The following is a 22,466-nucleotide window of genomic DNA, read 5'->3' as shown; positions in this document are numbered from 1 at the left end:
TGAAGGAAGGCATGATTAATGACTGGCGGCCCGCATGCATCCATCTGGGACCGGAGAAGCCCTTGCTTGCACTCAGCGGGGGAATCGGTCACACCGATCCACACTACTCCGACTCCTTCGCCCCAGCGTCAGCAACAACCCGATCCGAATAAAAATTGTATCAGAGTGACACTTGATAACACGCTGACTGACTGAGTACTATCCGGGCGCGGGTCTGTGGTCTCAGCCCAAAATATCTTGGCGCGCGTTTCAATGACTCGCATGGGCCGGGTCCTTCAGTCTTTCAAATTGAATGCGGGAAAGGCAATTAAGCAGCCATATTCATGATTAAGTATAGACCTCTGAACGTGATGTGAGGCGGGATGCTGGGGAAACGGCTAATGAGGCCAGTGAATGAAGTGGGGGAAAGAGATGGAAACTTTTCAAAAGCCCAGTCCGACGTTTGATATGCACGATGAGTGAAGAGGAGCAACAGCGCTGGAGTTTTCCTCATTAGAGCATGCTTGTTGTGGAATGTTCTGGGGGATTGTGTTTGAAATATGAATAGCAATAAAGCAGAGAGGACTGTTGTTCGACCGACACCGATCAGTGCTGATATAATAGGTCAATGTCCACGATGGCATCGGCTTACGGAATCCCCCTGTAGGGGAAGAACGGAATCCTTACTTAATCGTTGGTCTCAATGAAAACAATTATGTCATATGTAGCCTTTATTAAAAAAATAAAAGTCGGAATTCTTCTAATGGAAGTTATAAAAATCACACACACATAAATTATGATTTGCATGTTTCCAGAAGACGGTCCCGGCAAGCGATTGTTTGCGTGTTGTGAGATAACGCTTGGCTGTCACTTTCCCTCGCCTCACCCATTCCGGACTGCAACAACTCAGACAGTACATCCCAAACAGATTGGATAACAACCGCACGGGTGGCCCTGTTTACCTATCGCATAACTAATATCCAGAATCACAGGCGAATCGGGGCTGCAATTATGCAAGATCTACGCCACTAGTAGAAGTGTCCCCAGCATGTACACACACAGCTCCCCTCAGCCAGCCTGGTCCAGCGAGGATACCTGCACAGCCCAATCGGAAAACAAGAAGCCCGATCGATTCCAGCTCTTGCACGTTACATCAGACAAGCGAACTCGTCTGCAATCTTCGGGCTCTGATTCTGATCGGCCGGGAATACCGATCAGAAGACCTGTCACTCCGACGCACTCGGACAACCCGGGGAAGGGGGGGGGCGTCAAAACAAGGCGAGACGGCGTGCACAACTTACGGGTTGTTGGCAAAGCTCCGTGAATGCTGTTTACATGGCAGACAATCCATAAGACGGCGGATAATAAGGTGAATCCCACTGCAGGACGTCTCTGCCCCCCGTGCGTCTTCATCGTCCGATGCGTGCGCGGTAGGACCCGGAGCCAGCCTGAGGGGAAATGAAACTGCGGGGACGGGGCTGTAGCGCTGTCCGTCAGACACAGCTTAGCAGCGCCGCTCTTTAGTTGAGGACTGGCGGAGAGGAGCCTCTGCATGGACCTTTCTTACTCTCTCTCTCTCTCTCCTCTCTATATGTCGCTCGTTCTGCGCGCGCTCTCTCTCTCTCTCCCTCACTCTCTCTGACGTTGCCTCTCTCTCTCTCCCCCCTCTCTCCCCCCCTCTCTCTCTCTCTCCCTCACTCTCTCTGACGTTGCCTCTCTCTCCCCCTCCCTCTCTCCCTCTCTCAAATAAAGAGATGATGTAAGAATCGTACCACCAGCGAACCGCCCCGGTCATAACGCGAGCAGCGACGTATACTAGTGTTGTTATACTCCCCAAAAAACGTGTCTCTCCAAATATACAGACTGCCTTACAAGCAGAAGGGGAGGGTGGCAACGGGAGAAATTAATATATTTTAGGGCAAAAGAAGGCAGAGCTTCGGTGGTAACACTCCGCTGGACTTGAATCTTTTTGGCACACTCTTGCCGCCTGCGTTTCCAGCGGACGGCGAGCTCCCCCAGTAGCGCTGCCTTGACTGCTGCGGGATCTCTTTCTCTCCCGCGCGCCGAAGCCAAGTGACTTTTTTCCCCCTCGCAGACAGTCAGCCTGATCCCCCCACCACCTGGTCCCCCCACCCCGAGCACACGCGGGTGTTTGTAGGTGGTACGTTCCTTCGTTCCTCGACGTTCCTGCTAAAGAGCACACGGGACATGGGGATATATCCCCCCTGGAGGGGAGGGAGACTGTGAAGTGTGTGCCACAATCTGACACACTGTCAGGAAAAAGTCTCTCTCTCTCTCTCTCTCTCTCTCTCTCTCTCTCTCTCTCTCTCTCTCTCTCTCTCTCTCTCTCTCTCTCTCTCTCTCTCTCTCTCTCTCTCTCTCTCTCTCTCTCTCTCTCTCTCTCTCTCTCTCTCTCTCTCTTGCAAAGCGGCTTTTGACATTTAGATACAAGAATAACTTCTTTATTCAAACTGCTGTAGTGCCATCCCGAAAACCATATGCCTACACTGAGAACCTGTCAAAACGAAATCAAAACCCATTGCAATCATGTAGAGCACATTAACACACTACTCATACACAGTAATTATCATGCCACAAAGAGAAACAATGAAACAGTTGTCAGCTTTGAACAAATGCCAAGTCTTTTCAACCACTGAACCGTTGCAAACTACGGCAAACGCTTTGAAATACCTCATTGTGTGCTCTCTCGTGGTTCTTATTCATTCATTGTTCCTTCACGAAACACACCCACATGCTGAAGAGTGTAATTGTGGAGCATAGGGCCGCTATATGTAGGCCAATTAAACAGAGGAACACATGTTGGTACTTCCTGTTTCCTGTTTGGGTCCTGGGCAAATGAACAGAAATGAACCTAAGCGTCTGCTTCGACTGTCCCTGAGCAGGGACAGAGAGAATGGTCGCGGACGAGGAGGTGCCGCTTGCCCGGGCGTTCCGGATGATCGAAGCCCCCCCCCCCCCCCCCCCCAGGAGAGCTGGATCCAATCACAGGAGAAACAAACCCTGACCAGGCTGGACCTGGCGTCCCACCATGATGGGGAGAGGAGGGAGAGGGCGGGGTTGCACACCTTGCTCTCTCCCCGGGACCAGGGAGCGGTGGGGGGGCCCGGACTTGGGTATGGACACTTCCCCAGAGGACATTCCCATCATGGGACTCACAGCCGGGGCCCATCGCCGGTTTCAGAGGTGGAAGACGGAAGAAGGCCTTTCGCCTACACCCTTCACAGGCCCTGGCCATAGCGATGGCGTTGATGGAGGATCACCTGACCCCGGAACAAAATGGCGTAACAAACACGTCTCACACACGCCACCCAACCCTCACCTTACACTTCCCCAGTGCTCCGACCCCAAACTGCCCATCACTTTCGGGACCCAGTCCCTGCCTTTGTAGCTATGCTCCTGCATAGTCCCTCAAACTCTGGAACAGGGATGCTGGCATCGCGGCCGGTCCAGATTTACAGCCGTACATCTTGAACTGTCCAACCTAAGGAAGGGTGCAATTGAACAGAAGGTAGTACAGTAGTACAGTATTAGGGGGTATCACTTAGGTGGTACAGGTCAGGTGTGCCTGAAGATTGAAAAGACAGGGTCTATCGCAGCCTGCCCACGACCTGAGACCAGAAAGCAGGTGAGGTTATTCCTTGACCGGCTGCTTACTACAGGCGGTTCATTCATTCTCTGAGCTGACCAGACGCACGACCGACCTCCCCAGAGAGGGTGCTTCAGATCTGTCCAGTGGGCCGAGAGGCGTCTGATAGGCTGGAGAGAGGAGAGGCAAAACCAGTAGATGCCATCAAGTGGGCGGTCGACATCCGACGTCACTACCCACTGAGGCACTAGTTCACCATTACTAAAAAGTACTACTGCTTCTAAAACTTATGCTGTGGAAAAATTAGACTAGTTTGCAAAGAGGCAAGGGAAGAGGACCCTTAATATGAAAAGCTTTGATTTTCGGTGCACGGTAGAAAACTGAAACATCAATGTCATCCACTTGTCTATTTAATAATTGCATCAGGGCTCGCACCCAACCATATCTCCTGACTGCGCTTGCTCATTGGTCCATTTGTTCTGGGTTTTGTCCCCGACATATCTCTTAAAAAAGTTTTTGTTTTCAAGTGCTAAATTTCCACCTCTTATCTGATACCAGGTCATTTTGACAGGTCGTTTTGGTGCTTGGCACTGCTCGCTGATCATTTGAACACACTTAGCCCCAAGCTCGGGTCTCCTGTTTAGCTGGACCCTCTCTAATGCTTTTCCCGGTTCACTGAACACCTCAGCAAATTACACTTTCTACATAATATTTGTGTATGTATATATGTGTGTGCAAACACGTGTATGCATTTATCTATATATATATATAGACGTATATGTGTGTGTGAGTGTGCACGCGCGTGTGTGTGCGTCTGTGTGTGTGTGTGATGGAGTTTTGTTGAAAATTCCAGATAACGATATCATTCCTTATTCACCTAGTGGGGAAGACTGTGATTGGTCCAGACAGAAAAGGGTGAGCCATTTTACGAGTACAAATTGACCCTTAAAGTAATGCACTCGTAGCTTAAGCAAGTTGTAAAATGACGTGCATTGGATAAAAGGATTGTGCTCATGTAAAGTAGAGTTTTAGGGTACAAATCCATCTCTTTACCAGCAAAAAATCGAAGGACGAGATTTGTTGAAGTACAAGTAGGCCTATGCAATAGTTTTATGTGCGAACATAATGGCATAGAAAAAAATATATATCTATATATAAAGATATATATATAAGTGCTGTCAGTTTAACGCGTTATAAACGGCGTTAACACAAACCAATTTTAACGGCGTTCATTTCTTTGTTGCGTGATTAACGCTCTTTTGGCTTGGCAAACATTGTAGTTTTTTCACCTGCTGTCTAGCAACAACTAGTCACGTTAAAAAAACTACAACACCATACCGGATCTAGCTACAACGGAAACAAAACAACAAGCATGCCGCTAGAAATTGTTGGGGCAAGAAAGGATACGGAGCGGGTGAAAAACTCCTTAAAATTGTGTGTGTGTGTGTGTGTGTGTGTGTGTGTGTGTGTGTGTGTGTGTGTGTGTGTGTGTGTGTGTGTGTGTGTGTGTGTGTGTGTGTGTGTGTGTGTTTGTCTGTCACTCTGTTCGATCCTGCATGAGAGTTCAATGTTGTCATTATTAGCTGTAACGTCTTTCTGACCAATCACAGTTAAAGGCCAACCTGGGCCGTACCACTTTGGGAGGGGCCGCTCAGTTACTCCCCTCTAGACAAAATAGACTTGGTTGCGACGTTGACAGTTTGTGAGTGTTGCGGCTGTTGAGTGAGTGAGAGGTTGCGGGCGCACAGCTCAGGCTGCCGGACGGCGCTGCAAGGAGCTTTTATAAACGCAATATTGTTATCCCGCAGTAATCAGCCCGACAGCCCCGAAACGTTAACGGCCCACCGGGAATTCTCCCGACTCTCCCGATTATCACCACCGTGTGTGTGTGAGTGTGAGTGTGAATAGGCCTACGTACGGTAGGAATATGAATTAAACAAATAAAATCTTGGGCTATTGAATTTTTTTACGGTAGGCCTACCACTGTCATCCACCTACCCGATGTCAAGTGGACCGGGTTGAATTCACTGCGGGTCTATCTTCTTATATCCATCTTACCAAAAATATTTTATTACTGTCCTTCTCAACACTCTCTGATCTCATTAAAAGGCTAGCAGCATGAAATCAAAGGATATTTAGAATAGAAAAAAAATTGCGATTTATCGAGATTAATCGCGAGTTAACTATGACTCTAATGTGATTAATCGTGATTAAATATTTTAATCGCTTGACAGCACTAATATATATATATATATATATATATATATACACACACACACATTTAATACGCACAATACAATGAGCCCATTGTATTAAGACTGTTCTCTCTTTACATCCTTTACTCTACTTAGCAACTATCTATTCTATTTACTAGGGGGGGGAAAAATAATCGATTCTTCGATGCATCGCGATTCTCGCTAGAACGAATATGTCACGATGCAGATAAATTAATAATCGGAATTAAAAAAAAAGTTTTTTTTTTCCTGCTGCAACATTCTGTTCGCCAGAGAGGGATAATTTTTGTCATTTTAAAATTATTGAATTTATCTTCAGTGTGTATTGGCCAATCTAATTTGTTTTGACACGATTGCGATTCAGCCTACGCATAGCATGCGCGCAAACTCACAGCCAGACACAAGAACTCCTAATTCAAGAACAGCTTTTCCTTTAATGACATAGAAAAGAAAGATTAGAAATAAAATAAAACTGAAACCTATTTTTTGCAACTCAAGGTTGGTTTACTTAATTCGTTTTTCGGGTATGAAGTTTTGCTTGAGGTGTGTGTGAAATTCTCCCAAATGGGATTGTTTTGTTATTTGTAGCTATATTGCTGCCAGAGTGCTAATTGCGACGAAAAAAAAATCGTTGTTACTAATCTATTGTGTTATAATGCAAGCTGCATTGATTATTGCATTGTTCATAGAAAGTTATATTTGTGACAAAAGCTTTCCCTCTTATGAAATATTAGATAAGTTAATTCATCTGTTGATGTCTTTAATGATCATCACAAAAGTAGGAAGTGATTAGCAAACTCTGAGTAGCAAACCCAGATGTATATATATATATATTTTTGAAAATCACGCATGGAAATGTACATAAAAATAATTGTTGCATTGAGATGCATCGATAATCGCTTCAGAATCGAATCGTTGACCTCATAATCGGAATCGAATCGTGAGGTGCCAAGAGATTCCCACCCCTATTATTTACGCACAGTTTGGCACAGTAACAGGAAATCATTAGCGGATACAAATGACCAGTAGTTTGGACAAGGTTGTCATTCCTTGTTTAATTATTAATATAAATATGACTTGAGTGCGGTCAAGCATGTGTGTGTATTTGTGTGTGCGTGCGTGCAAGCATGCGTGTTTGTGTGAGAAAGAGAGAGAGAGACAGAGAGATGTTAAGACCAACAAGTTAAGAGTTTAATATGTGATATGATTTGACAATGGCAATACATTATTTAGTGGGCTATCCAAGATTGACTTTCATGTCAAGTCAAAACACAGGAAATTGGTACCTACTGGTGCACACACCAGTCGATAAAGATTTGATACTTAAACTCTATACATTCTATATATGCTTGAAGCTGGCCTTGTCAGTGCTTTTGTAATTCAACGTAAACACTTTTCAACACATATTTGTTCACACAACTACAGAGTGCACAAGGACAGAACGGAACGAAACCTGAGGAACGATATGCCAAGAACACAAAACGGTGGTGTCTGTACACTCAGTTGGATGAACAAACGTTCCCTCAGCCAAGCAGTGTGCCGTAAACAGGTAAATAGATTCAAGCAAAAAAACATACCTCAGCCTTCAGTCGCCAGCAAAACTGAGGGGAAAAGGTAGCAAAGCTTCATCAATTAATAACTAACAAGTAAACACCAACTCTCGACCAATAATTGGATCTGAGATTACACACCAATTTTCCTTAGTTGCTGTGCAGTATTTGTCAAACCCAGCGCATGCACAGACGTGCACACCAACACACCCTCACCCAGGCATGCAAGCACAGACACACACACACCCAGGCATGCACGCAAACACAAACACACTCACACATACCCTCCCAAACACACACACATACAGGTGTGTCTCTTTTGCAGTCCCGTTATTTTGGATTCAGTAGATCTTGTTGTGTTCATGTGTTAATTATTATCTTCTCCGTTGTACTTCCTGGGACTGTTGAGGTGAGAACAATCTAGGAAACAAACGTCTCCCTCCCTCCCTCCCTCCCTCCCTCTGTCCCTCTCTCCCTCTCGTGTTTTTATAAAGAATCTATATTTCGACGGGAAGAGTTTTTAGTACGGCGGCTTATTACTTTTTCTTGTTTTGATTGGTAAATTGGTCCGATGTTAACAGATTAAATATGTTATGCTTTTTATAGAAGGAGCCCAGGAAACTTTAATCAACAACCGACAATGAGAAAAGAGAAAAGGGGAACAGGTTATTCCAAGTTTGACATTAAAACATAGCATAAATCCGAAAACGTGTCTATTACTCACCATGTCAGTGCATAATACACAACTTAGAAATTATGGAATTTATTGAATGGGGAATCTTTTGAATTGAAATTCGCTTACTGTGTTCCATTACCAACAACTTTGAAGTTCTCGATCATGAAAATCAGATTTCAGTTGATCTAATCATATATATCAACAATCCCTGGCTATACAGTCAGATCACACCAATGGCGATGCATACACCTTCCCGAACCATTGGGCAAGGCACTGTGCTGGAGCACAGAGTGGATGCAAAGCAGCGGATCAAGCTCTAACTCACCGTAGCCTACCGCCATAGTGTTTATGGCCGCAATAACTTTAATGACTTTGATGACAATGTAATCATTTTTAATAACTTAAATAACTCTGATTGTTTTTCTGGTGCCATCAGTTCAGCTCAGTCCATCTGTACCCGCTGAGCGAGAGCATGCTGTTCCTCGCTTGAGAATAGACCCGAGAATGAACTCAACTCATTCCCTACTCAACGTGGAGTGTTTTTCGATGGAGATGCATAGATACGCAGTCACAATCTCCATCAGCAAACATACAGGGCGCACGCATCACACACACTTGTACACAAACACACTTGTACTCGCATACACACGCACGTGTGAAAGCAGGCGCGCACACACACACACACACACACACACACACACACACACACACACACACACACACACTACTAAGACCCCTCCCCCTGATTTACAAGTATATGTATACATACATATGTATATATCAATATTTAAATATGCAGACTCACAAATCTAGCATATGGTGATCTCAAGTACGTAAATACAGTATTAGGTAGATTTCTACTTTTGTCAACCCTCTTACATTTTTGTTAAGGTGTGCTCAAAAAACGATGACTATTTTGGAAACTTGAAGACTATTTTAAACTCGGGCCACTGATTCTGAATGATATCAACGGATCTATACCTCAATGATTATTCCTCTTGTGACAATTCATTGCTTGGGTTTCCTATCTGCTGACGACCATTTGTGTAGGACGAACGCTAATAAAGTTGGTCAGGCTGAGATCCTGTATTTAAAAACAAGTGTGTGCGTGTTGTGCGTGCGCGCGCGTGTGTGTGTGTTAACGATCTACTTTGAGCGTGTCTTATTACACGGCGAGGCGCGCTGCTGACTGGGCAGGTACGTGTGTTCCTGTTTCCTGCGCTGTGAAAGTACTGGGTGACAGAGAGAGAGAGCGAGAGCAGAAGCTAGCTACCTGCGACGTTTCACTCCCAAATGAAGCGAGGCAGGATTGACTTATGTTAATTAATGACCTTCGGTGTCAATCGCACCGGGGACGATTAGCATATTCGGAGAACAGCATGACAGGGAGTGAGGGTAATCCACATTAGCGCAATTCCTTTTGCATGCTTTTTGGGGACAAAAAGCAGTTTGCGCGTTGAGAAAATAGGATCTCGACTCACACAAGGTGTTGATTAGCATCTGCTTGTTCCCACAATTCTCAGCGTCGCGTAGACTACTAGCCCTACAGTTTCCACTGTGTGCCAAATGAGGCTCACTGTGAAGTGGAGGGGATTAAATAAACATATTTATTCTGATGAGGCAAAGAGGGGAGGAAATAAATTGCCTTTGTTTTAATGACCACAACTTCTTAGTGAATTTAAATAACTCCATTGCTTTTTAATGTTCTCCGGAAGGGGCTTGTTCTTGATGGCCACCTATTTATTCTACGTAGCCCAGCTTCTCTACGTGTGTGCGCACGTGCGTGTGCGCGTTTGTGCGTGTGCTTCAGATGGCTTTCAAAATATTATATCGTGACAGATTCAACAAAGTAGCTGCTGGGAAAGATATTTTTGGTTCATCCACTTATTTTTTGCAAAAACCAACAACTAATTAACTAGTAGGATAATGAAGTTTATTTATTTCAGATTCAAACACCCCACGTCACATCCACATTATTTTTAGTCGAATAGAATTGTCCATAGCATCGCTTTCAATTTGCACGTTGCTGGCATAAACAACTGTATTGTAGAATAGCACAAAGCTTCCCATTAAAAAGCCTGTTGAATATTTTAGTTACATGAAACAGAACAAGTCCAAGCACACAATAGCAACAGTTTGAATACCATCCTCTCAGTTTGATTGGGAGGCCTGGGTAGTGGAACGGTTCAGGTGAACCCTCGCCCGACCCGGTGGCCATCTTGCTCCATAATATGTACTCACTGTCAGTTGCTTTGTCAAAATAATGAAGAAATCATGAATTCCTAAATGGTCATTGGTCAAGTTTCGGCTTGGCTTAGCTCAGGAAGTAGAGCAGTTGTCTTGTAACCGAAAGGTTGCTAGTTCGATCCCCAGCTCCTCCTACCTGAGTGTTGATGTGTCCCTGAGCAAGACACTTAACCCTAACTACTCCTGATGAGCTGGCTGTCGCCTTGCATGGTTGACTCTGCCGTCGGTGTGTCAATGTGAGTGTTAACCGATGTTAGTCGCTTTGGATTAAAGCGTCTGCTAAATGCCCCAATTGTAATTGGTCATAGCAAACAGTAAATGAACACATGTGATATTGATATGGGCTCTGTCGTTGAGAATTATTTATCAAAGGTTTCCGTGGTGCAATATTCACTCCGAAAATTAACACGGACCGTATCTGTGCCTGCAATACCGGCCCATTATCTGATCCCCGACTCGCTTTTGTCCTTAATCAAAAATCCACCCCGAACGACAGGCGGCTGGAGGTTCAGCCATCGCCGTAGATGTTCAGCTCTACATTATCGGCACAATGAAAAAGTCCCAGAATTTCGCACACAACTGATAAGAAGAATAGAAGAACACCCACACAAAGGATATTGAAATATGCTGATGTTACTCTTCAGTCCGTGGATCCGAGTCCCTTGTACCGACGTCCGCCACGGTTAAAAAGGGTTCCCTTGTCTCCGGCGACGGGAACAGAGGGGGAGAGAGAGAGGGACAGAATCTAGCTCTTACAAGGTGGCGTGGTCTTTTAATAATGTCAAGGCATAATTGGTTTCTGAAATGTTTCATGGCCTTAATTAACTAAACGGGCCTAAAGGAACAAGAAATGGATAAGGGAAGGGGTGACAATTAGAAATAGTGGGAGAGAGACGGAGTGACGGAGGGTGGGAGGAGGGGGGAGCAAAGGGGAGGCAGAGGGAAGAAGAGAGAGATGAAGAGCGAAAGAGAGGGAGAAAGGACAGGGAGGAAGACAGAGAGTCACTAAGTGGGAGAGAGAAAGGAAGAACGAGAGATAGTCATTAATTGAAAGGGAGAGACGGAGACAGAGACAGACAGAGACAGAGAGAAGAAAGTAATGCAAAAAATAGCAATCGGGTGCTTTATTTCTCCATTTCACCAGTCTGCTATTCATTCCCTGCACTCCCCCCTCTCTCTCTCTCTCTCTCTCTCTCTCTCTCTCTCTCTCTCTCTCTCTCTCTCTCTCTCTCTCTCTCTCTCTCTCTCTCTCTCTCTCTCTCTCTCTCTCTCTCTCTCTCTCTCTCTCTCTCTCTCTCTCTCTCTCTCTCTCTCTCTCTCTCTCTCTCTCTCTCTCTCTCTCTCTCTCTCTCTCTCTCTCTCTCTCTCTCTCTCTTCCACCCCCTTCAACCGGCCCCTCAAAAGGTTTTCACTCTTCTAAACTCAAATTAATCTACTTCATATTCCAGGGCCGTCCCCGGCACACGCAGGGCAGAAATGTGCTGCTGACAGCAGGAAACGTTCTTCTCGTGATATTGTGCACACTCCAAAAAATGCTCTCCACATAGCTCTCTGTAAACCCCCAACACATTATTCTAATAAGAAGACAAAACACCGGGAACAAGGTGTGCTTAAGTGGCGCCATTTCTTTACTTTTTTTGTTTTTTTCCATAAATTGAAAGACCGGGAACAAGGTGTGTTTAAGTGCCGCCATTTCTTTACCTTTTTTTGTTTTTTCCATAAATTGAAAGACGCGGGCGGCATTCCTGTGAATTCAAACTGAAATGTTTTCTCTCTGGTGTGTTAAGTTTCGACTTTCGACGATGAATCTTATTAGGTTTGTTTTCGAAAGTATTTACTGTTGATTGCAGACCGTTTTGTGGATTTAGTGAAAGGGAATTATGAATCAGACCATCTTCATGTTTCGTTGATGCACGGTAAGTAGCCATATTTGCATTGGACGAGCGTATACCTGCTAGATTGATTTTTGATCAGCGGATCAACTAAGAGGGACAACGTGAACACTGGTATGCTGCGTGCCGTCTTCAGCTCTCAGTGGAAATAGCTTCGGTTCATTGTACTTGTCCACACAGCGAGGCTAATTACATTCAATACATTGTGAGGTGGAATTGTATTTTATTTTATAGCAGGTAAAAACTTATACTGAAGACATTCTGAAGCCTTACAACAACCTCAAGGCTATAATAACTAACGTACAATGGAACTATCAGGCTGGAATATGTATTTTGGTCTTTTTTAAAGTTGCAGTCTTGGCTAATGTAAAACACCAAGGTCTTTCAGCACATTCCAGATTCTCATCTCCCAGGTGTATGCATAGAGGTCAGTGTTAAGACAAGTTAGATATGTTATATGGATTTGGCATTCTTGGACATTTATTTTACGACCTAGAAAAAAAGGGTCATATCTGAATCAGCAGTTTCTGAGCCCGAAAGAAAAGACTGAGAAATGAAAGTCATGAAAACTAACAATAATTATATAAAAAGTCTTTCGTTATAGTGATAGAATTTCTGCTTATCACCTTGTGAAGAGCTTTGGGCCACAATGCCTCAAGTTGAATGATGACAACCAGACACATTAGCAATGTTCTTTTATCTGAAATGGCGGGACGACCCCAATTCTCCGTCGTCGCCATTTGTAATTAGTACCTGCTTCATTAACAGTCTCCTACACAAGTTTCTGCTGACGGATGGGTTGTTTTGAGATAACGTGGAGGAGGTCGCGGTGGTCGCCGGTGTGCCTCATTAACAAACGACAGAACACCCAGCCACTAACGAGGGGGCGTAGCCACAGCACATGTCCGGGGAGGTGTGGCCTGTGGGGCAGCGGGAATGACTAATCCAAACGGAATTAGTTGTTCCGGCGGCCATCTTGATTGAACACACTCTGGTCTCCCTCTAGTGCACAGGGTGTTCTGTGTCAGGAGGGGAAAAAAAGAAACCAAGAAATTCATTAGATTATGTTAAGGAACAGAAATGTCATACTTTAAGTGGATTTTCTTTCTGCCGACAGTGTCAGACAGATACTGGCTCCTGGAATTCATGCCCACTCATTCCCCACAGTTTTCTCATTCACTCTTTTTGTCTCTTTCTGTCTCTCTCACACACTCTCTGTCTCTCTGGTGTTCATTCCTTCTACTGCTCAATAAAACACTGCTTTAACAGCATGTTAAAAATGGGCTTACTCTGTTTGGTACCCTTTCAGTGGACTCAGGTAACATAGTAGGCCATGTATCATATTGCGTGTTGAATTGTCACACTTATGTCCTTTGACACGGCAAAGGAGTTTTTTGTTTTGCTCTGACAGTCCCCAGAGGGTCCCTGTCGGAGATGTTTGAGAAGATGCCCGTTTAAAATAAAAAAAGAGCCAAAAAAAAACAGCTGACCTCTAGTGGAGGATAAACCATAGAGCAATTTTCCCAAACAAACGCATTGTACACCACAATCTTGGTCCTTATAAACAACGTTCTGTTGTGGTCCCGAGGCGAGACTTTGGCACAGAATGTCCTTGTTACCGGGCGTATTTGATCATTTATAACGAAGCCCATTCTGAGCTTCAGGGGATATTTTGATTGTTTGCTGTGTGCAATTCTTTAATCAGTTATAATGCTTTTCCATACCATAATGAGCTTGTATTGCTGGGACAGACGCCCAACACAAGCCTTCTGGCTGACAAGGAAAACCAATATCCACAGTGTGGTTCCTAAGAATTCCAAACAGGTAGAAATGTTTGTGTGTCTCAATTGCGATTGTGCGTCTTAAGTAGATTGGATATATGGCGACGTATGACTGTACAAATTAAGTAAGAAGCACAAGAAACATCCTGGGCCTAAATTTTACTTTCAAGGAGGCAATGGCTTGATCTCTGATCGGTCTTGGAAATCCCATAAGGCCGTGCAGCACCAGGGGCAATGGAAAATATCTGCCTTTTCTTTTAAATAAACACAAGTAAGGCATAGTTACATGAATGTTCCTATCTAACATGAAGTTTGTTTGACCGCTGTTTAAAATAAGACATGTTCTAGTTGTAGTCTAATAGATCCATTGAGAGTCCGTTTTTACAAGCTTGAGGTTGCCGGGTCTAGATTGCTTTTACAATAGGCAATTCCACTACTCATTGAATTATGACACCCTGTGTTCTCGTTGTTGCAATTGCTCTAAAGCAATACAGGTTTGGGGAAGTGAGGTGTGCCATATATGTATCTTAATTTTCCTATAAGACTGCATTTAGCTTCGAGAGCTTTTTTTTTAATGGACTAAAAAGTTGTTTTGTTCCTAAATCAATGATCCTCATTATTAGATAATTTAGACAACATATCTCTCTCTCAAATTCACTCGCTCAGTCTCTATCTTTCACTCTTTCTTTCTCTCTCTCTCTCACCCTCACACTCTCTCTGTCCTTGCTCTCTCTTTCACACTACAAGGTTGACTATCCATCTAATTCCTTTCTCCAAGCCCTCCTCCAATTTCTGCAGTTTTTTCCACTGTTTCACAAAGTTCAACCGATTCCTTCATTTCTTCCCTGTGCCATTGTGATTTTGCTGCAGCAGCACTTTCTCTGTTGTGACGGCCGTTCGAATATAAGCTGGATTTGTGGCAGCAAATCCAAGGCTTTCTTTACTGGTTATTTTGCTCTACTAATGTGTTAGCACGTGCGTGTGTATGTGTCAGTGTGCATGTGAGTGTCAGTGTGCATGATTGTGTAGCTTTGCCAGTGTGTGTGTGCGTGCGCGTGTGCGTGCGTGCGTGTGTGTGTGTGCGCGTGCATGTGGTTGCGTGTGTGTACGTGTGTGCATGTGGTTGCATGCGTCCGTGGATGTGTGCATGTGTGTGTGCATGTAAGTGTGCATGTGCAGCCATGTTGTATCCTATTGAGTTATACTTCCAGACTCCGTGAAGCCTGAGGTCCTGGTACCCCTTAATCCATAATGATTGTCTGCCGGTCGGCCACCTACCCCAATATGCTCATTTGCCCTTCCGCTGAAGTCTTCTCATCAGACTTTCTTCTTCCCTCTGGGAGAAAATATCCCTCTCATCTCCCCTCCCCGTCGCTTCTCCAACTGCTAGTATAATTAAGTGCATTGAATGTAATAATGAATGTAGAAATGAAATGAGAAAGATAAAAGGTTATTGCAAATCGTGTGTCGGACAGTTCGATAAACACAAGATAGATTGCTCTGCCATTTATCATGCTAGGGCTCTGTAATAACTCAGCACTGCAATACAACAGAAATGCACAGCTATATTGCACTTTAAAATATTCGTCTCATGTGTTTGCCATTTATCAAATCCATTTTCCATAGATTCGGTCCGTTTTTTTGGCCAAATCGTGTCTTAAACAAACCCCTGTTTTAATAGGGTTCATTATTCAACAAGCTGGAGAGAAGGAAAAAAAAGTAATGGCCATTCACGTCTGCTCATTATTACATTAATATTTTCCTCCCTGCTTCCGGCCTATTTCACGGATGTCAAATATGCATACATTTGGCAGATAGGAACTTATCGAGGCTACCTTTCCCATTCATGTATTCCCCAGCCCAGGCCCCAAAAATATGAATTCACCTAACACCCTCATTATTTCAACTATGAACTCAATCTCACCTCACACTCTCTATTCCAATATCATTATTACACAACCACACCCGGCCCTCACCCCATCACATACATACGTACACACTCACATACTTTTTCACCCATGCACCTCTGTATTATTAAAACTACAGTGGTGTAATATTTCCACCGGTGATGGTTATGTCCTGTCCAAGGTAATTCCACGATGGGAAGCCTGGATACCGGGAGCCTATTCAATTACTTTGGACGAAGTGATAGGACTATTATGGGACTATATATATATATAGCTGAAAGGCCACTTCCACAGCTTTTCATTAAATGCCAGTGGTCTGAGACCCCAAAGAGGTGAAGTTGGAGGGATGAGGGATAATTCGGCTGATATAGTTAGTGTAAGATAAGTGCTTTGATTATTCGGTGGTTCAACTAGTCACTTTAGTTTTCCTTCAAAGTCTTTAATCGTGCAAATGTGACATTTATCGAAACTTGACAGCAGTGTCCCGTACTCTAAATGTTATCCATCTATTTTAAGGAGGGGAAAGAAGGTTAATTAGGTAATTCGATATTTAATAAAAGTTTGAATAGATTGATGCACAAACCCTGATAAAGAATGAACAAATTTCGTCATCAAACAAGAGTTTGAAACGGAGAAAATCCATAAAAGAAGGTTGAAAACTAAAGTTGCAGAATTAGTTTTAATTTAGCTTACCAACCATCCACTTTAAGAGAGAGAGTGTCTCTGTTAAGTAATATTCTCTTTCCGTGATTTATTAACATATCCAGGACTTACAGTGAGACATTTCACAATGTAAGTCTTCCCACTGTATGGGGCTTTCAAAGAGAATAAATTCCTCAGTCCAGATGAGTGATACTTGAGATTAGCAATGTGCAGCGACAGAGAAAAAAATGCCAACACACAAATGTGTTATCTTGCGTCAGATAGCTCTGTTTGTCCCAAGATGGCTCCATTGACAAATACAATTTCAGCCGTTACAGACCAGTGAGAAGCCTATCAGAAGGAAACACACATTAAAAACTCTCTCTCCCTCCCTCTCTCATACATGTATGTCTACACAAGCACAACACACGCATCACACACAAACACATACACATACACACACAGGTGTAAATCACTATTGCTCTCCTCCTAAATAATTTGAACCCCTTCCAAATCTTCAAAAGCCATCCTTAGGCCTGGGGGAAGAGAGGGGGATGGAAGCGTGAAATGCATGAACGAGTTAAATTAATCAGACTCTGTAGAGATGTCTGTGTTTACAAGGGAACAGACGCGCTTCACGATAGCTTAGCATGCTAGGTCCTCCTCCCTTCACTTCAACCGTGGTATATGAGCAAAAGGAGGAATATTAGCATAGAGATGGGATGAAAAGAAGGAGGTAGCAACAATAAAGTTCATAGAAGGATGAATTGGAGAGCATGGAAAAAATTGTCTGAAGGTTTGAAACATTACTCTCTCGTGTCGAGATCTCGGGGCGAAATTGAGAGCCGGTTGCTAAAAGCAAGCTAAGTGAGCTAAGCAGAACCCATTTGTATTGGTTGCCAGCAGCAGATTGTGGCAACAGGCTTAAGATTCTGGCCTATAACTCATTCATGACACGCAACCGGGAAATATATGACAGCTTGAAAAAATTATATGTCTGCTAATGCTCTTCTGTTTAGGATTAGCAAACCAATTCTATGTCTGATGGACAACATGATGGAGACTGGGTTCTGGCGGAAGGATGAATAGATGGTTTGATGGATGGATGGAGGGAAGTTAATGTGTCTATGTGTTGCGTGCCGGCGTCAGAAGGAAAAGGAAACGAAGTTGTACGCTCCACATTAAAAAGCCTGTGCTCCACTCTGTGCTTTAACAGTGGGAAAGTCTCCCCACTCCGTGGATTGCCCTTGGGGCAGATCGGTCTACCTGTGGCGTTGCTCCAAATTAACTTCTCTGGAGGGTTTTCACATATAATTGGATGATTCCTGCAGGATTCACCAGATCCATATACGTCTAATAAAGTCAGCGTGGCCCCGACGTACCCAAATGAATTCTATCAAGCTCCCCGCAGAGTAATACGGGGAGCCTAGTACATTTTCACTCTCACACAGACAGACACACACACACACACACACACACACACACACGTAAGCTTGCGTGTGTGTATACGTGTGACTAGGCCAGTGAGTGCGTGCGTGAGTGAGTGAGTGAATAGGCGTGTGCTTACGTTTCTTTGTGTTTTGTTGTTATTTTTAATAATGGCTGACAGCCTGTTCTTCCCCTCCAATCTCCCTCCAACTGGAGACATCTGTTCTTCAGTGGATCTTCACAGCCAGACAGCACCAACCGTCGCGCGCGCGCGCGCACACACACACTCACAGAAGTTTGACTCCATTCCCACATAAACCCTCAAGCTCCAAGTATAAAGAAAAAAGAATATCTGGCAGGAACTCTAGACATGTCACATCAATGATGAACAACAGAGAGTCCAATGTGGGTAGAGAGATTCACACTCGCAACCTGCTTATCTTTGAGTGTTTCCGCACAATATGTGCTGAATGCCCAAACCTCATTCTTTAATTTCTTTTTTTCATTTATCATAATTAAAACAGACCTCATGCTGTGTTATAACAGGATGAATCAGCAGTACAAACCGCTTATTTTTCCAATCACTTCAATTTGTAATCAACTTAATCCCTGAATCGGATTAAGTAGATTTTTCGGTTGTTTCAACCGCTGGATGAATCACAGAGAGCACGGGCTGTGTCGCCGTGGCTGTTGGACGCATGTAAGTGCCTTGCTCAAGGTATGGTGCATAGGGAATGATTCAAGGCCCACCAATGGCCCGAGGGTTTTGTATAATGAATCTGAAACAAATTCACCACGGCAAATTTGTCCTTGAAAAACACATTGCTGTGGGAGCATTTTGAATTGATTTATTTAAAATTTACAGTAAGGACAAAAGCATGCAGATGTCACAAATTGAAAAACCAAAAGATAATTTTTCTGTAAAGTTTATAAGGGCCTGACTTTGCGCAATGTCTTCCTTTATTTTACGGCTTTAACATCAATGTGGCGCATTTTGAAAAGAAACAGTTAATCCCCAACGAATCTGTACCAAGTTTCATCTCAGTTTCAATTTCATGTCTCCTGCATTAATTCATTGCACTTCCTCCAAATGTCGATGCGGTCCCCTAAGAAACACACATCTGCTGGGTGGAAGGAGAAGTGGTTGCAGATCGCTCCTCTCCTCTGGCCCCTGAAGGCACAGAGGACTGATGCTGGTACCTTGGTGCTTTCAGGAGCGATTATCGCCTTATCAGGAGGTATGTCGGGTCAGCACAAAGCCTCGTAGGGAGGAAGACAGGACTGTTCTACAACTGCAGTGCAACATGTTTATCCGGCTATACCACACACACACACACACACACACACACACACACACACACACACACACACACACACACACACACACACACACACACACACACACACACACACACACACACACACACACACACACACACACACACACACACATGCAGAGAGGGAGAGTATTCTTTCACAGAGCCAATGCCTGTAAATATGATTGATTGTATCTATCTAGCTATCCCTCAATTAAGTGAACATTAGGTTAGTATTGAGTTGGCATAATAGAACACTATAAGCGTTATTTGCTTATTGTAGATAATTAAACGCATGACTGTTAGTTTAATTGGTGGACCTAAGTCAGTTAGTGCCAGCTGCATTGAGCAGATGTTGTCTACTGGCAAATGTCCAGTCTTTGAATGTCAGTTAAGATTGCGTCTCATAAATGTTGACTAGGATACAATAGAGTCAAACCGAATGCAGAACCACCTTTTTGGCCACACTCAATGTGTGTGTGTGTGTGTCCATTGTCTTGTATGCCCCAGGCATTTCAATTATCATGTTGCCCATCTGTCCTCCGAGGTCTATGTGGACATTTGTTATGCACGTGTGTGTGTGTGTTTGTGTCTGTGTGGTTCTGTGTGTTTGTGTGCGTGTGTTTGTCTGTCTTTGTGTGTATTTGTCTGTGTCTGAGTGAGTGAGTGAGTGAGTGAGTGAGTGAGTGAGTGAGTGAGCGAGCGAGCGAGCGTATGTCTTTCCGTGTGTGATTGTGTTTACAATAAACTATTGTAATGAGTTGGATATGTTGACGGTGATCAGTCCGGACAATGAGATAAATGAAAAGAGCCTGACAATGTATACGCTTTTTTTGACCCTCCCATGGAGAATGTGTCTGTTTGTAATAACACAAAACACCAACCTGTCCACCCACCCACAGACACAGTTCATTAGCAAGTAACTTAGCAGTTTGCTATCTATTCTTAAACACACTCAAACACACACACATACTCACACACAAACAAACGCGCTGGGTTGACTCCTATAATAATAACAAGACATATTATTCATACTGCCCTTTAATAATTACTCAATACTTTAACACAACTTAAGGATGTACTCCACAAAGCTCCACTATTGCAGTAATTAAACAAACGTGCAGGCTTCTGCCACTTGTATAGCGACACCTTTCTACCGAGAGAGCACAAAAAAGCAACGGTGCCTCATAGCGCCGGTAAGTAACACATGGAGAGGTACTCTCGGATTCTGCCTCATAAAAGTTTTTTGCCGACATCTACAATTCCCCAAGAAGCGCCTTGATGATTTCTGTTTCTTCTGTTGGCCAGACATTAAAAGTGCAATGGATGGGTTGTTTAAACATTAACAGTTGCACTTGGGTTAGAAGTTTTCGCTTCCAGAAACATACGTTGCACATTTTGATCCCTCCCATGCTTTCTCTGTCTCTCCCTCTCTTTCCAACTCTCTCTCATTCACCCCTCTGTCTGTCTCTCCCCCTACACTTGTTCCTACTCTACTCTCTCTTCACCTCTTGCTCCCTCCCTCTGCCCCCTATATATCTCCCTTTCTCTATCTCACACTCTCTCGCTCTTTCATTCTCCCACTCTTTTTCTCTCTCTTGCAAATGCATACTATATATATATATATATCTCTCTCCCCATCTCTTGGCCTGCCTTTACATTTGCACACACACTTAATTGCAACCGTCAGCACTGGCAGATAATTGTAAATGGTTCCGTCTTCCACTGCAGTCCAGCTCAGTTCTTGTAAAGACAGCTCCTATTCCCCCCCCCCCCCAGTGCTGCTTGTTTTCATTATTACGTTTCCATCGACATACTCTGTTGCCCTCTGACCATGACATCCTATCATCGGTAGCTCCACGCGGTAGCCCCCATCGTTGTTCTGCATGACGGTAATCAGGGTACGTTTCTCACTCTCACCTGGCGGGAGCCAAGACACTGGTTCCGAGGTGTGAAGAAGAGAACCGTTGATGGAGCTATCACACCAAAAGGATATATGGTAGCAATGGACCCTACCACACACCCCACCCGTGGGGGCTTTTCTGGGCTCCCGATGACCAGGACACAAGTTGACATTGTTTCAACCGGTTTATTTCAACAGAGATTATGTTTTGTTACAGTCAGAGCAGTTGGTTTCATGCTTCCATGTCGGAGATATCTTCAAGTATGTGTGTGTGTGGTGCCGGCTGGTTTATCCTCTGTGCATTCATTAATTCCTCAATGGACCACAGGGATGCAACCTCATCCAGCCCCAGAGTGTAATCACGAGTCGGACTCCTGCAAGGCGAGGCTGCTTGAAGCAGCCATCAACCGCACACACTTCACACATGCATATATATTTACATGTCTATTTGTAAGTGAATTCGGTTCATCATCTCTCAATTTATTTTTGTAGGCCCACATGATCTTTTAGACGATTGGTTCATCTATGAGAGCGGCTTCGGGGAAGGTTCCATCGGAGCACAGAATATCAATGCCTTTGTTGTTATTAATGAAATGTTCTAAATGTCTCCCACTGGGTCACATCATTCTCATAAAAATCCGATTGCAATGATTCAACACAAGAGCGAAAAAGCAATTAAAAAACCGCAATACAATTCACTATTGATACCATCAACACGCATTCTTGCCATTATTTTTCCCGAGCCACGGTACAAATGTGCAGCAAATGCAAATGGTGCAATCATCACCAATCATTTAGCACCTCGCCACGGTAGACAGTTAGGGTCACATTAAGTCGCGTTCTGTCAACGAGGGATGTTAACTAAAAGTCTTTATTCACGAAAATGTGGCTATGTTCCAACGACGCCTCAAATGGCCTTTAAATGAGAGCGCGGAGCGTCGTTTATTGTTAGAACAGGGCTGGCATTTATCAACGTGAGGGAACAAACACAGAAGAGAAACAGTATGAATGCAGATAAGGCTAGTTCAGAGGTCAAATCTACAATTACTTTGGCCTTAACAAATGGAAATAATATGTTTGGTTTGTTTTGGCCCAAGGTCCTAAACTTATGCAAGGGATAATGTATAGAACGCCGGTCATTATCGGGAAAATAAGCCCCGACAGGGCGAACAGGACACCGACGCGAAGCAGAGGTTTCTTGCTAGGCCCTGAAGGGGCTTATTTTCGATAATGACTGGTGAAGTACCATACATTATCCCGCTTACTACAAGGCTACTTGCCAAACTGAAAAAATAACTTCACAC

The 22,466-nt window shown here is 44.0% G+C and overlaps 1 protein-coding gene and 1 long non-coding RNA gene across 2 annotated transcripts in view; both read right to left on the bottom strand.

Moving 5' to 3' along the window:
- cntnap2a (contactin associated protein 2a) overlaps positions 1 to 1,618 on the bottom strand; it is a 314,072-nt gene extending 312,454 nt beyond the window's left edge. The window contains exon 1 of the mRNA XM_030348959.1: positions 1,281 to 1,618. Within this exon, the coding sequence (XP_030204819.1) occupies positions 1,281 to 1,533 (253 nt within the window). The 5' untranslated portion in view covers positions 1,534 to 1,618. The remainder of the gene's footprint in view (positions 1 to 1,280) is intronic.
- A 10,773-nt stretch (positions 1,619 to 12,391) lies between these two features.
- The window catches only part of LOC115537070 (uncharacterized), a 49,074-nt gene continuing 38,999 nt past the window's right edge, over positions 12,392 to 22,466 (bottom strand). Inside the window, exon 3 of the long non-coding RNA XR_003974772.1 lies at positions 12,392 to 13,204. This is a non-coding gene — a long non-coding RNA (uncharacterized LOC115537070). The remainder of the gene's footprint in view (positions 13,205 to 22,466) is intronic.

The sequence above is a fragment of the Gadus morhua genome, chromosome 23 (assembly GCF_902167405.1).
Source record: "Gadus morhua chromosome 23, gadMor3.0, whole genome shotgun sequence".
Taxonomy (NCBI): Eukaryota; Metazoa; Chordata; class Actinopteri; order Gadiformes; family Gadidae; genus Gadus; species Gadus morhua.
This window is presented reverse-complemented; position numbering and strand designations above follow the sequence as displayed.